This window comes from Sciurus carolinensis, chromosome 2, assembly GCF_902686445.1.
Source record: "Sciurus carolinensis chromosome 2, mSciCar1.2, whole genome shotgun sequence".
In the NCBI taxonomy this organism is placed as follows: domain Eukaryota; kingdom Metazoa; phylum Chordata; class Mammalia; order Rodentia; family Sciuridae; genus Sciurus; species Sciurus carolinensis.
Window position 1 is genome coordinate 165,618 of NC_062214.1, and position 13,440 is coordinate 179,057.

General features: G+C 59.0%; 1 protein-coding gene across 4 annotated transcripts; it reads right to left on the reverse strand.

The window, feature by feature from the left end:
• Nucleotides 1-235: 235 nt before the first annotated feature.
• Tcea2 (transcription elongation factor A2) lies at nt 236-7,450 on the reverse strand. Of its 4 annotated transcripts, none has more exons than XM_047539876.1 (11): nt 7,230-7,450; nt 5,018-5,080; nt 4,579-4,684; nt 3,680-3,770; nt 3,515-3,577; nt 2,542-2,672; nt 2,245-2,301; nt 1,728-1,882; nt 1,510-1,656; nt 678-753; nt 236-474 (listed from the first exon to the last, which is right to left on the reverse strand). In XM_047539876.1, the coding sequence occupies exons 1-11, from the start codon at nt 7,299-7,301 to the stop codon at nt 251-253; spliced, it is 1,185 nt and encodes a 394-aa protein (XP_047395832.1). In that variant the 5' UTR covers nt 7,302-7,450; the 3' UTR covers nt 236-250. The 4 variants fall into 4 exon arrangements, with proteins under 4 accessions (XP_047395832.1, XP_047395835.1, XP_047395833.1 ...); XM_047539879.1 differs by lacking the exon at nt 7,230-7,450 and adding an exon at nt 6,724-6,940; XM_047539880.1 differs by having other exon boundaries at nt 299-474; nt 682-753; nt 7,230-7,446.
• Between the last annotated feature and the right edge of the window lie 5,990 nt (nt 7,451-13,440).

Below are 13,440 nucleotides of genomic sequence, written 5' to 3' on the forward strand. Positions count from 1 at the left end.
GAGTTTTCTGTGTGCACAAGGTCCCCTCCCCACCTGCCCACACAGCCAGGTTGGTGGGCCCTGCCCCGAGGCACACTCAGGAGAGGCAGCACCACCCCAGCATCCCAGCCTCCTGGCACAGGTGATCTCTCCAAAGGTTGCCTAAGCTCTTGCCTCTGGAGCTGCCCCACTAGGGCTAAGCCCAAGAGTTGTCTGTCCCTAAAGAGGGTGTCCACAGCAGCAGAGAAGAACCAGATACAGGGATAGGGGCTCAGTTGAAGCCCGTGTACAGTCCACCAGGAGCAAGGCCCAAGGATGGCAAGATGGCAAATAAAACCTTTAATAATGGGGCAAAGGAGAGAAAGATGCACAGCAGGCACCAGGGCATGCTGCCTGCTGGGGGTCTCCAGAGAAGCTGTGTCCACCAAGAATGCAGGAGGGGCAGTACTGGCCAGGGCCTGGGGCCACAGCACAATTGCAGAGTGCTCAGCAGAACTGCAGGGAAGCAGTGAGGCAACCAAGCCATGGTTCCACAGGATTCCCAGGGCTGCAGTCTCCACCCCCACCCCACCCCCAATCCCTGAAATGCCCAGGAGACAGGCTGGGCATGGCCATCCTTGGTTCATATCATAGACCCCACATGAGCCAAGGTACCAACTTCAGAGAACAGATTTGGGGGTTGTACTGAGCCCACCTACCTACCTTCCAGCGATTTCCACACTCATTGCAAACAACAAAGGTGGTCATGGGCTCATCAGAGCTGCGCGTCTGTACCTATAGAGCAGGTGGTGGAGCCCAGGGTTACCACCAAGCTCTGTGAAGGGTGTTCCTTGATCTAGGCATTGCTGGCCTCAGCCCCTGGGCCTCCTGAGTAATCTGATCTGAGGCTGCCCAGTGATCCCAACCTTCCAGAGTTGGGCCTGTACAGCACATGAGCCACCAAAGGGGAAGTCCTCTTGTGGGCCTGAAGGGCCTAGCAAAGCTAAGGATGGGAGGGGCCCCATGCTGCGGCGACCATCAGGGATTCTAGTGACCACAGCTGCCTTCCAGAGGACCCAAGGGTGAGCCTCATCCCTCAGGACAGTGGGAGGCTAAGACGGCCCTGCACAGACTCAGCCCACAGGGAAACAGCAGTTTCCAGTGGCCTGAGCCACCTCACCAGACAACACCTCCACCCTCTTCCCAAGCCTCCACCATCACTTGTCTCCCTGGACACCTCAGCATCCACCTCCACAGCAGGGTCAGGATCCTGCCTGTGTTGACACCCTCATAGCTCCTGTGCTGGGCAGGGCAGCCCTCCAGCTTCTGTACCCCAGAGCAAGTGGGACCCCCACCTGAGACACTTCTTACTGGGCTGGGAGTCCTGGGGAAATGAGGGCCCTGAAAATGCAGAAGTCCACAGTTGGGCCTCTGCCCTGGCCTGTGTCCAGGCATAAGGGTGGACCCCCGCCTAGCCAAGGTGGTGACAGGTGTGGGTCCCAGGAGAGGTGAATGCCCGAAGACATGGCCCAGGAGGCGCCAGCCACTCGCCTGCGTGTAGGTGCAGTTCTTCTTCCTGCACTTGCCACAGGTGAACAGGTCGGTCTGAGTGCCCCCCGTGCGTGCCATCTGGTGCTCGCGGATGGCCTCCTTGGTCATGGCCTTGCGGATCTCCTTCAGCTCGTCACTGGCCATCTCCTGGGGTGAGGGGCCAAGCACTCAGCCTGCAGCCCCCAGAAGCAGCCCCCAGCCCCTGCAGTGGGGCTCACCTCCGATGTCATCACTGCAATCTGCTGCGGGGTTATGGCACCACACAGCACGTTACGCCGCAGGTCAGGGTTCTTGGCATCCTTCAGGTTGGCAATCCGACTGCGCACGCGGTTCTTGTACTTCATGTCTGTGTTTCCCACATCCCGGAAGATGCGTGCGGGCATTTAAGGACCCATTAGGCCATCGTGCTCCACCCACCCTGCTGGGGGCCGGGTGGGGATGTTCTTCCCAGCTACCCAGGGGCACTCTGTATACTCAGGCCTGGTGGGGAGCTGAGGGGCCACAGTGCTGTACTGCCCCCAGACCCATTCCTAGCTGAGACCGAAGCCCCACCAGCAGGCCATGCCAGCTTCTTGGCTCCTCCAGGGAGGGCCCTCCTGGGGCAAGCCACCCCATGTTCCACAGAGGCACTGGGCAACCCAGCAATGGCATCCCCCAGTCACCAAGGGGAGCTGGGGCCAGTGGCCCATAGACTACCAGAAGCCCGGGGCCCCATAAGCCCTGCACAAAGGATATACTCCTCAATCTGGGCTGACAGTCGCTCACAGTCCGCACCAACAGCCACATGGTCATCTGCAAGAGGGAGCCCTCGCTCACCACCCACACTCACTTCTCTGCCTGCTACCCCTCTGCCTGCACAGCACCCTGGCAGTGAGAGGAAACCCTCACACCCCTGGGGTCACTGCCCAGGATTCAGGTTCTCTGGTAACCCCAAACACTCCGGCCTCCTCCCTGAAGCAGATCTCTATGGCAGGCAGGGGCAGGCACCGAGTCTAGGTGCGGGTCAGGAGCCAGTGCCTGCTGAGTACTCACGGTCTGTTCGCAGGGCAGTGGTAAGCATCTCACGGCACTTGTTGCGCACAGCATCACAGGTAACAGGCACTGGGGGGAACGTGGTAATCCTTGGGGTGGACAGCATCCTGGGAAGCTCCGGCTTCTTGCGGCTGGAGAGACAGGGTTAGACTGTAAGTATCCTAGCAGGATGCTGGTTCCCAGAAAAGTAAATATCACAGCACTATCCCTACCTTCAGAGCCAATCTGCTCTACCCTGCCAGGCCCTGGCAATGGTCAGTGACTTCACCTATCTTCAGTCATTGCCCATGCAGCCTGCCCAGCTGCCTGAAGGAAATAAGACTGTGAAGTCCCTAGTGATCAGGGCTCACTCCCCAAATGGGAACAGAATGCTGGATTCTTCTCCCAGAATCAGCTGTGCAGCATCCACAGCTGCTCAGAATAAGCTGGCATTCCCTGCACCTCTGGAGTGCTCCCCTTGCAGAGGACCCAGCCACGGGCCACACTATGAACACCTCTGTTCATGGCACACGAAGGACAGGGAGCAACTTACAGTTGCCTAGAGGAAAGATGAGGAAGGGGCTGCCCAAGGCTCAGTCTGTCCTGGCCAGGGTCCAGCCTCTGTCCACTTACTGCCCAGTCTGGTCAAGGGCAAAATGGCCCTCAACCATAGCCTGTCATCAGAAGCACTCCCAGTCTCCACAGCAACAGGGGCCTGACTGCCCTCCTGGGGACATGGTGGTCACCTATATATTCAGGGCGGGAGAGGGGAACCAGACACCCTGCCTCTGGTTCTGGCAGGATCTCATAGAAGGGGTTCCAGCCTCAAGTGATCAGGCTGAGGGGACATCTACAGCAGGCCAGTGAGAACTAGACCAGGACAGGGTTTTGGGGAAGCAGGCAGAAGGTTCCTAGGGAGGATGAGGATGTGCAGCAGCTCTCTGCTGAGGAAGCTGTCAGGTCTCACTGACGGCTGGCAGTCATGGCCACCCACCTCAGATGGCTAGGGCAGGGAGTCTCAGCTGTGAGAGTATCCAGCAAAGGCTGACCAACATCCCTAGAGAAAGCCCCTCCTTCAGTGCAGTGATTAGGCGCATGAGCATCAGCATTCTTTTTCTGTTGAGGCAGAAGGGTGTGCACCTGCATTCAGGTAGGCTACCTGGGATCCATGGCCTCTGAGCCATCCTTTGAGGCTGATGTGGGCAAAGGTGTGCCCTTCCCCTGATTCCTGGTTTGAGCATCGGAAGCATCTGCCATTGCCAAAAGAAGAGGCGGACGGTCTGGTCAGAGGAAGGTCATCATCAAGGTTTGGCACCACCACCACTAGCCCTTGGCCAGCAAGGTGCCAGGTTACCAGGCCTTCCTGCCAGTGGGTCTCTCTCCCCACAGAAAGCCCATCCACCTCCCCTCACATTCCCACATTCAAACAGCCCACTGTAAGGTCCCTTCAGACCCTCCTCCTGCCTATCCTTGTCCTGCCTTGGGGACTAGGACATGCATATGGCACTCCCGAAGGCCACACAACTGAAAAATCTCAAGAGGTGATAGCTGTCTCTCAAGGGTGTGGACAGAGCTCAGGAGAGGCTTGGTCATTCCCAGGGTCGAAGCCAGGCTACCTCCCTACTCAACCAGGATCTACGCAGCCCAACCTTTTCTAGATGGCAGCTCCATCTCCTCCTCTTCCCTCACTGGGAACATGGAGCATCCTGACCTTGCCCTTCTCCTCTGTGTGACCTCCAACAGCTCAGCCCCCTCCTTCTAGGCCTCCTGGATGCCCTCAATGGGGTCAGTCCAGGTTCTGCCCTTGACTCTGCTCTCTACCTGTTCTATGTGGAAACCACTTCCCAACACACACCCTTGCTCCAACAGTCATGCCCTTCGACTACCCCTCCCATCACTGATGGGTACCCATGGGTCCGCTTCCAGCCCTGAGCTTGGACCCAGATTTCTTGTGGCCCACTCCCAGGAGGCCAGCTCAGGGTAGCACAGCCAGCAAGAGGCCAGCACTTCTTGGGTGTCCCCTGAACCAGCACTTGGCCCTCATGGCCTGACCCGCACCCAGGAGCTTCTTCCAGGACTTGATGAGGGACTTGGCCAGTGCAATGACCTCCTCGTCCGAGCTCTGCTTCCGCAGGGCGTTGACAGACATCCCAACACGGGTGGACTGCAAAGCAAGTGGCCTAGGTTGGGAGGTGGTGGGGACCCACCCCAGGAGTCAAACCCTCTTAGCAGACCCTTGGTGGTTCCCATAGGGCAGGGGCTGGGGACCAGTCAGGAGGAAGTAGACACTTCTCCTAGTGGCTTCTGTCCCATTTGGAACCCAGGACAGAGTGGGTTATTCTCATCAGAGAAAGGCAGGAACCCTCTCCTCAGAACTGGTGTTTATGTCAACCAAACCCTAGGGGGTAGACAGGAGTAGACAGGAAGTCCTGCCACGTTTCGGTGGCACTGCTATTCCTAGAACTTCCCAGGCTGCAGCAGAGCAGACAGGGCCTACCTGGAGCAGGTGCAGCGTGATAGGCATGGCCTTCAGCTCCCGCAGCAGGTCCATGGCTCCCTCCTGGAAGGAGAAGGGACCTTCATAAAGGACTTTAGACCTCAGCAGACAATCTTACCTTGTGCCCATGAGGGGAGACACAAAGCAGTAACAATCTGGAGATCAGAAGGAAGCCATAATTCTTCTACCAGGAGATGCTCAGAGTTCTACATGTGAGTTTCTGATCCATACCAGGGGGTCTTTATTGCCCCCACCACAGGGTAGGAGAGGGAAGGGGCTCTGTAGTCTCACTCCTCACAGGCTACATAGCTTCCCAACCCACAGCCCTGGCAATGACCTCCCTGACCTCACTCTAACCACATCAGGTCACTGACCGAACAACAAGAGTAGAAATGCCACAGCTTCTTCCCAGTAGCAAGGACCACACCCAGATGGAGGTTTACCCCAGGTTCAGTGGCTCCCTGTCCCATTAAGGCCCTGGTGGACAGGACAGCCTCTCCCCACAGCACTCAGCAGGCCAAACCCTCAGGGAACCCCCACTCTGGTCACACCACAGCCAACACCCATACGGCCCAGAGTCCCGCTCCTCATGCATCCCCCCCAGGGCAGCCTCCACCCCTCCTGCGGACCTTGCAACAGATCCCCTGGTCTCCCTCTCCTGCTCCACTCCCCTGCCCAAGATCTTCATTTCTTTAAAGTCCTCATGGAACCTTCACAGCAGACAGACTCCTCTGTATTACCCTAGGGTGGCACCCCAGACTCTTGCTCCTGAAGATGCTCTGCCCAATACCCTCCCCCACACACTGACAGGGATTCATCCCCCAGCTTTGTTCAAACACCTTCTCCTACTTAGGACTCGCCTCATGCAACACCCCACCCTGCCCCTGCCTTGCTGCCCTCCACAAACCACATCACTTTGTCCTGCTTTATGTCCACACCACAAGGAGGCCAAGACAACCCACACAGCCACTCACGTAGAGAAGCTGGCCTGCCCCAGTATGTGTGGTTTCTCTGCTAAAGCACCCCCTATTAGCCCCACCAAAGTAGGTCCTGCCCCTTCAGCCCTGTAAAGACCAGCCCTGAGGTGACCTCTGGGAGGACAGGTGATCGATTGCCCAGAACCAAAAGCAGTCCTCCCCTGCAGCCCTGTGCACCAGGTGACACAGCTCCAAGGACCAGAGAGTCAGAAAACCACCCCAAAGTCACCAACTCCCCAAAGGTCCTCTCAAGTGCTGCAAGAACCCTGGAGCCCCCTCCTCTGCATCCTCTCAAGCTGTGCTTCCACCAGTCATCCATGCCCCATCCTCCCTCCTGCCAGTTCATGTGTTCCCAACCCATCTCTGCCCCCCTCCCACCTAGGGTTCCTTCAAGGAACAAAACACCTTTCTCCAGTCAGCAAGTCATTGCCACTCCCTCTCTGCTGCCCACCATAACCCAGAGGTAAGTCCTGGAGGAGCTGTTTCCAGCTTAAATGAATGTGCAGGTGCCTGCCCCCTTCCCAGTGTAGACCCTAGCCCTGGCCATGGCCAAGAGGAGCCCAGGCCCAATCCTGCTTGTCCCAAATAGCCACCCCGACCCACACTGCAGGCACAGCCCTGGGGAGGCTGAGCAGGCCTGAAAAGCCTGTGACTCAGCCGCCTTCATTGCCCCGCGCCCCAGGAGCTGTCCCATGGGGGCGCGGTTCCATTCAGTGCGCGGCGGGCTACCTTCCGGACCCCTCCCCACCCGCGCCACGCAGGATGCAGGATGCTCTAAGGATGCTGCGCGGGTTGCCAAGGTCTGAAGCTGGGCTGGACCTCGGAGGCCTCGCACGGCCTCCTCCGAGGCTCAGCACCCGCAGGCAGAGGTCTGGCTGCAGGGGCAGAGCCGGCCCTCCTCCGGCTCTCCACCACCTGCCCACACCGACTGGTTGCTGGCTGAGGCCCGGCTAAGGGAGGGAGAGAATTTATTAGAGGAACCTTGTTCTTATGGGTGGGGACAGGCAGGAAGAAGCCGGGCCGGGCCAGGCCAGGAACGCCTCCCGCCGCCTCCGGGCGGGAGGGCCGCCAGGGAGGGGTGGCGTCTAGTCCAGAGCGGTGGTCCCGGGACGAGGTGGAGGGCGGGCCCGGGGCGGGGGTCTCGGCCGGGGCGGGATCTCGTCCTGCCCGCGGTGGGCTCAACGGGGTCTCGGCGGCACTGGGGTCCCGGGGTCCTGGTGGCCCGCGCCCCTCACCGCGCTCTTCCTGGTCACCATCTTGTCCAGCCTCCGGGCGATCCGCGCAATCTCCTCCTCCTTGCCCATCATCGCCTAGGGGGCAGCGCCCCGCTCAGCTCAACAACCCAGCCCGGCTGGACGCGGGCCGCCGCCGCCGCGACCCTCGACCCAAACCCCCGATCGGCGGCCGCGCACTGCATCCTGGGACGCAGAGTCCCCGCCCCGCGGACCACAACTCCCAGAAGCGCCAGCGGCGCGCGCAGCTTCCTGGGAAGAGTAGTTCTGACACGGCCCCCGTCAGACGACCCGGCCCACAATACCCTGCGCAGAGGAGGAGGAGAGGGTGGGACACTCCAAGCGACGAGGAGTAGGGGCGAGGCTAGGGTGAGGAGGCGGGGCGACTGGGGGCGGGGCTGGGGCGGGGCGGCAGGGTGGGCGGGGCTGGGAGGGGCGGGGCGGCGGATGGAGCGCTCTGCTGGCTGGCGGCCCTCGAAGATGCCTTGCGTTTGTTCCCTGTCACTCCAACTTTCCAGATGTTTGAGTGTTTCCTGGAGCCAGTGCCTGAGGCTCCAACACCCTCTTCCCTGTCCTTTGGCACCGCTGACCCCTGCACACGTCGTTCCAGGGCGTAGTGTGAATTGTCATGCCTCCAGTAGAAGGGCCTTCAGCAAGAAGTCTGTGCGCGCTGGGAACGTGAGGGCCCTAGCTGGTTGTGGGGCCTGGAAGGGATGTTGGCCCCCGTAAGGAGGGCGCCCTGGAATCCTGGAGAGGCTGTGTGAACAAGACCCAGCCTCCAAAGTCAGCCTGCCGGGACACAAATCCCAAGCTCGGCACATTGACTGCTTTTCCCTCAGTCTCCCCACCTGTGAATTGGGGTCCCCTCGCAGCAACGCTGTCAGGATGATGTGAAGTGACTCATCCTACAGGGAACAGAACAGAGTGATTAGTTTTCATGGCATTGCCTTGGAGGTTTCCAGGAAGGGACAGATTGCCCACAGCCAGAAGGATGCCAGGTCGGAAAGAGAAGAGGCATAGGGCCCGCACCCCACCACTGCCTGTCAGCTCCTCAGGATGCAGATGCTGGGTGGAGTGCTGGAGGGGGTACAATTCTGGCGGCGGGCGCAGGCCAAGGGACTGATGACTACTCTATTCTTGTGGGGCCTACTGTTGAAATTCAGGCCAGGGAACCATGAGGCCATGTGGCAGGTGGGATGCCCAAATAACCTGGGCTTACCAGCCGTGGGGTTCTCAGCGCCATTAATTAGATATGATTGAGCTTCCAGGAGTTACTGTGCAAATTGAAACGTGGTCATGGTCAGTTATGAGATTCATCTTTATCATAAGGAAAAAACATGGGATTGCTTTTAGATAACAATGCTTTTCCAATGCACCCCATGATGGGTGAACACAGCCACTCCAGCTTCCACACCGACTGAGATTCTGCCCCTTGTTGTGAGCTGGGGCCATTTCTTGACCCAGCCCAACCAAACTAGTCCTCGTGGCCAGTATCCTGTGTACAGGAGTGAAGGCTGAGTGTCCAGCCACCCCAAGGGCTCCAAGGGAGGCTGGAACCACACACTCTTCAACCACCTTCTGAATAGCTGATACCAACCATAACAAGAGCTGTTCAGAATCCATAAAACCAGTTCCAGGGCTACCCTTGTGCAAGAACCCCAAAAGAATAACTTCAGAGCTCCAGGCTACAAGGGCTCCACAGCTGGCTCCCCATCATCCATGATGTCGGGTCCATGCACACGACCCAGCCAGCCCTTAGAGACACAAGTTTCTCAGGGCAGAAGTGATTTGAAGGCCACCTGAAGAAAGCCCCCAAGCTGGGGAACCATCTGACCACCAGGACTGGTCATCACCCCACCTCACATGCCCTACCCACTGTTGCTGGGAATCCCCAATGGTCACTCCACCCAACAGTGAACCTCGCCCTTCAGTGAGTCAGGAGAGCAGTGCTTGGGTTTTAAGGGTCACAACTGTGGGGAAATACTGCATAGCTGTATGCTGGTATGACCGGTTTCCTTTACAGTCCTGTGCGTTTAACTCAGACACCGCTGTGTTGCACAGCATCATCACAAGGACAGGGAGCTGAGGAACTTCCAGCTGAGCACCAGGACTGCCTACTGAGCAGAGTGCTGTACTCGCTGCCTGTCTTGGGCCCACTGCCCTTCTCCAGGAGATGCCAGATAGCCTCCCTCCTCAGGCTGCAGCAGGGCCACATGAGATGGCTCAAAGAAGGCTGCCATGTCTAGGGTGTCTCCACTGGGCTCCACCAAGGGAGCCCAGGCTGCTGTGGCCCCTTGAGGACAAAGGCCAGGAGGCTGGGTCTCTGTGCAGGAGGTGTCTCCTGAGTGGGTCCAGCCTGTGGACAGCATCAGGGTACAGGCTGGGAAGAATGATGCCCTGGCCCATAGCAGTGGCAGGGGAGGAGAAGAAGGAATGGACCAGGCAGATGGGGGTGTTAGAGACTGGGGTGCTTCCACCTGGGTGGGTCACACTGAGGCTGCAACTGGTCTGACATGAGGAGCATCAACCTGTAGGTGGCGGGAGCGAGCCACAGAGTCACAGACCTGCCTGGGCATTTAATCCACCCCTAGGAAGGTCCAGCAGGCTTCCAGCAGGGGCCACGCTGCCCAGCTAGGACCATTAAGCAACCAGGGTGAAAATGTGGTGTATCCTGAAAGGCCCTTGCTACACTCCCAATCCCAGAGTTAGAATCCATGTTCCCAGGCCCCTTCTGAGGTCCTGACCTCTAGGCTCTTGCTAGAGGCCCCCCTGGGCCTCATCAACTTGGGAAACTTCTTCCTCCATGGAGCATCCCCCAAAACTGCCTGGGCCCCTAGAACCTCCAGGCCCTCAGGAAGTCATACACAGGTATGACAACAGGACAGAGGGTTCTCCTGGGGGCGTTCACTCCAACAGGGTCCTATACCCATCCATACTACCCAGGTCTCCAGAGCCTGGGAACCAGGACAAGGACAACGTGTCACACAGGGGGAATGTTCCTGGTGGGACCCCTGCTTACCCTCCCAGCCCAACCACCATGAGGGGCCCCCAACCCCAGCCCCCACAATGCCCACTCCGGTTCACCCCACCAGGAGCCCCTGCAGAGGTCCACACCTGCCCACCGCCCTGAGGTTGAGCCCCAGCTTCCTTAGGAATGTTACCCTCCTGCAGGACATCTTTCATACTTGGTGCCTTTTCAAGAGAGATACACCTCCATCCACCCTCAGGACCCGTGGTGGGCAACCAGCACTGTCCTGGGGCCTCTCGGGGGGGATGCCAGCTGGGAGGTCTGAAGGGGTGGCATGGCCCTAAGGAGGCCTAAGGACATCCCCAGGGTCTGCCCCCCCAGGTCTGCTGCACCTTTGGCCCTCAGCCTGCCCCTCCCCCACCTCAGTCCAGGAAGCAGCGGAAGCTCAGGCCATTTATTTTTCTATTTGTATCCCCCCTCCTCCGCTGCCTGCCCAAAGCCGGCCATGAACCCAGTGACCAGCACAGTGCTTCCCCCTTGGCTGAGGCAGGGCGGTGGTGGGAAGGTTTCGTGTGCCAAACTCACACGGAGCCCCCTTTATTTTCCGTCACCAGGGAATGGGAGATGCTTCAGCCTCAGGGTAACAGGGGCAGGGGCTGCAGTCCAACCCATCAGATCCTCCAGCCTACCCTGGTGGCTTCAGGGTCTCCACCACAGGGCTCTGGGGAGCTGTTTCCCCAGCCAACCCTACCTAAGCCTCCCTTGGATGCTTACCTCTGAGATCAGACAGGATGATGACCACAGACTGAAACGCAGCCCGTCTCCCACCCCTGGGAGGGTCTGCTGTTGCTGGCTTTGCTGGTGCAGACCCCAGCTCTCTAGGCCTCAGTCTCCCAGTCTGCAGAATGGGAACAATCACCAGCTCAGGGCAGTATCTCTTGGAAAGTCCCCAACCAGCCCATAACCTGGCAAGGGCCCAGCTCCCGCCCGCAGAGACAGCGCTGTGGGAGGCAAGAGGCATCCCTAGAGGCCAGTGTCAGCCCCGGCCGCCTGCAGCAGGCTCACTCTAACAATGCACTCCCCACACAATTCCCAGAAATGCCGCTCTCCTGCCCTGCCAGCCCGCCAGCCTGGCGGCCACTCCACCCTCCCCCTCCCCAGGGGCCCCAGACTGCCACAGGGTCAGGGGCAATGGGTGAAGCATGGAGGTCTAAGTCCCTGCAGCAAAACCAAGGAGTCCTGAGGCAGCCTGCCCTGCCCTGCCCTCCTGCAGAGACCAGGGGGACTCCTGACCAGCCAGAGCATAGCCCTGGGCAAGGGTAACCATGGCCAGGCCCCTACAGGAGCAGAGCCCCTGGCTTTTCAGCTGTGCTGAAGCCATGGGAGCTGTTGGATCACACCCTCTGCTGAAAACCTCAAGTCCCCAAGGCTCACTCAGAGGAACTGGCAGACCCCACGGGGCCCTGGTCCTCGGTGCTCCCTGCCCTTCCATATAGCAGTTCCCTTCCCCAGGGCCTCTGTGTCTCCTTCACATATTTCCTTCAGGTTTTCAGGTGTTGGCTCAAAAGTCACCTCATGAAGAGACAGACATGGACACCCTAACCCTAACCCTCCCCAGGCCTGACACCCCAAATTGTGATGTTTAGCATTTTGTTGATTTTTCTAGTCTCCACACTAGAACAGAAACTTCCCACAGCTGGGACTTGGGTCTGTTTGTTGTCTGACAAATTCCTACCTCCTAGAGTATGACCTGGTACCAGCTGGTGCTCAGTAGCAAAGGAGTAGACACGGCCATTCCTGTCTATGACCAAAAAGGGTGGGCATTCCCCGGGCCCACATGCAGCCCTGCTGATTTTCCACCAAAGCCACTTACAAAGCCACTGACGAGCAGCAGAGAAACAGCATCAGGTACCCAGGAGCTAGTGGGGCAGGAGACCAACTGGGAGTGTTCGTCCTCTCTGGTCCTGGCCTCCCTCTCTCTCCCATTTCCCAGTCTGACAGGGAAAGGAGGGGCCAGTCCAGCCCAGGACAAGGCAGTCAGGTTGGACACCACCCTCCAGGAGCCCAGGGGACCCAAGGGTTCAATACACAGCCTACCCATGCTTCCACAGAAACACCAAATAGACCAGGGTACACACGGGTACAGGACCAGCAACGCCCACAGATAGGTCTTGGACACAGAGCCCAATAAAGGCAGCTGCAGACACCGTGGCCAGCCATAGGAGCTTGGGGTGGAGCCAGGGGTGAGGCAGCAGCCGCCAGCAGGGGCCCAGGCTCTGGGCAGAACGTCTGGCGCCGGCTCAGCCCAGGCGGCCCTCCACTCCCTGCTCTGCAATGAGGCAGGCCAGCCTTCCTTCCTGAGCGGGTTTCCTGGCCCCTCCCTGGAGTTGCCACGGAAACCCAAGCAGCCCAGTCCAGCTGGTTCCCACGGAGCCCCTGCGGAGCTGCCTTGCTGGGGAGGCCCACACAGCACGAGAGGCAACAGATCCATGCAGCCCCCAGGGCAGAACACCCTCAGAGGGCTTGCATGGCCAGCCCTGGAAGTGGGCATGGCCTGAGATGGCACCCTCAGCACCTGCAGGCCCACCACAGCACAATGCCCCCAATCTCTGGAGCAGCCTTCAAACATCACGGGGACCCTGGAAGCACTCCCAGAAACCACTCTGCTGCCTGTGACCTGCTCACTGACTGTGCATAGGAGATGTGCCATCACAGGATGCCTTTGGTTCTCCTATCCCCACAATCCTGTGACCCTCAATTCAGAAAAGCTCTCACCCTGTCTGGCTTGCCCTGAAGCATCCAGGGTAGGTGAGAAGTGACTCCACACAACAATTTGGGTGTCACTCTTTGGGCTACAACAGCACCCTCTGGTCTCACACATCACAGGCCCCACACAGCTATACCCTGACTGCCCCACCAGGCCAACACCCCACAAGCACCTCCCAGGGCCCACACCACCACTTGTGCAACTGAGTCCACTTAACATGGCAAATTGTGCACGTGAACCCTGACCCCAAACCCAGCCTTTAAAAGCACTTGTACCCACTCTGGTGTGTTTGCACCCTCATGCCAGGTGTGCCCAGGGAAACAGGCTGCTTCTGCCAACCCCCCCTTGCCCTTCCAGAACTGACAGCAAGGCACAGAGCAGGAAGTCACACTGTCCTCAGGTAAGGCTCAGTGTCCACCTGGCCCAGACCTGCCACTGGCAGTCACACAACCCACTGGTTCTGAGACATCAGGTCCTGA

Coding starts and splice junctions, on each gene's coding strand:
- Tcea2 (XM_047539876.1), bottom strand. CDS start 7,301: ATGATGGGCAAGGAGGAGGAGATTGCGCGGATCGCCCGGAGGCTGGAC. Junction 4,685..5,017: donor TCACGCTGCACCTGCTCCAG/GTAGGCCCTGTC, acceptor CTTGCTTTGCAG/TCCACCCGTGTTGGGATGTC. Junction 1,883..2,244: donor GTCAGCCCAGATTGAGGAGT/ATATCCTTTGTG, acceptor AAATGCCCGCAC/GCATCTTCCGGGATGTGGGA.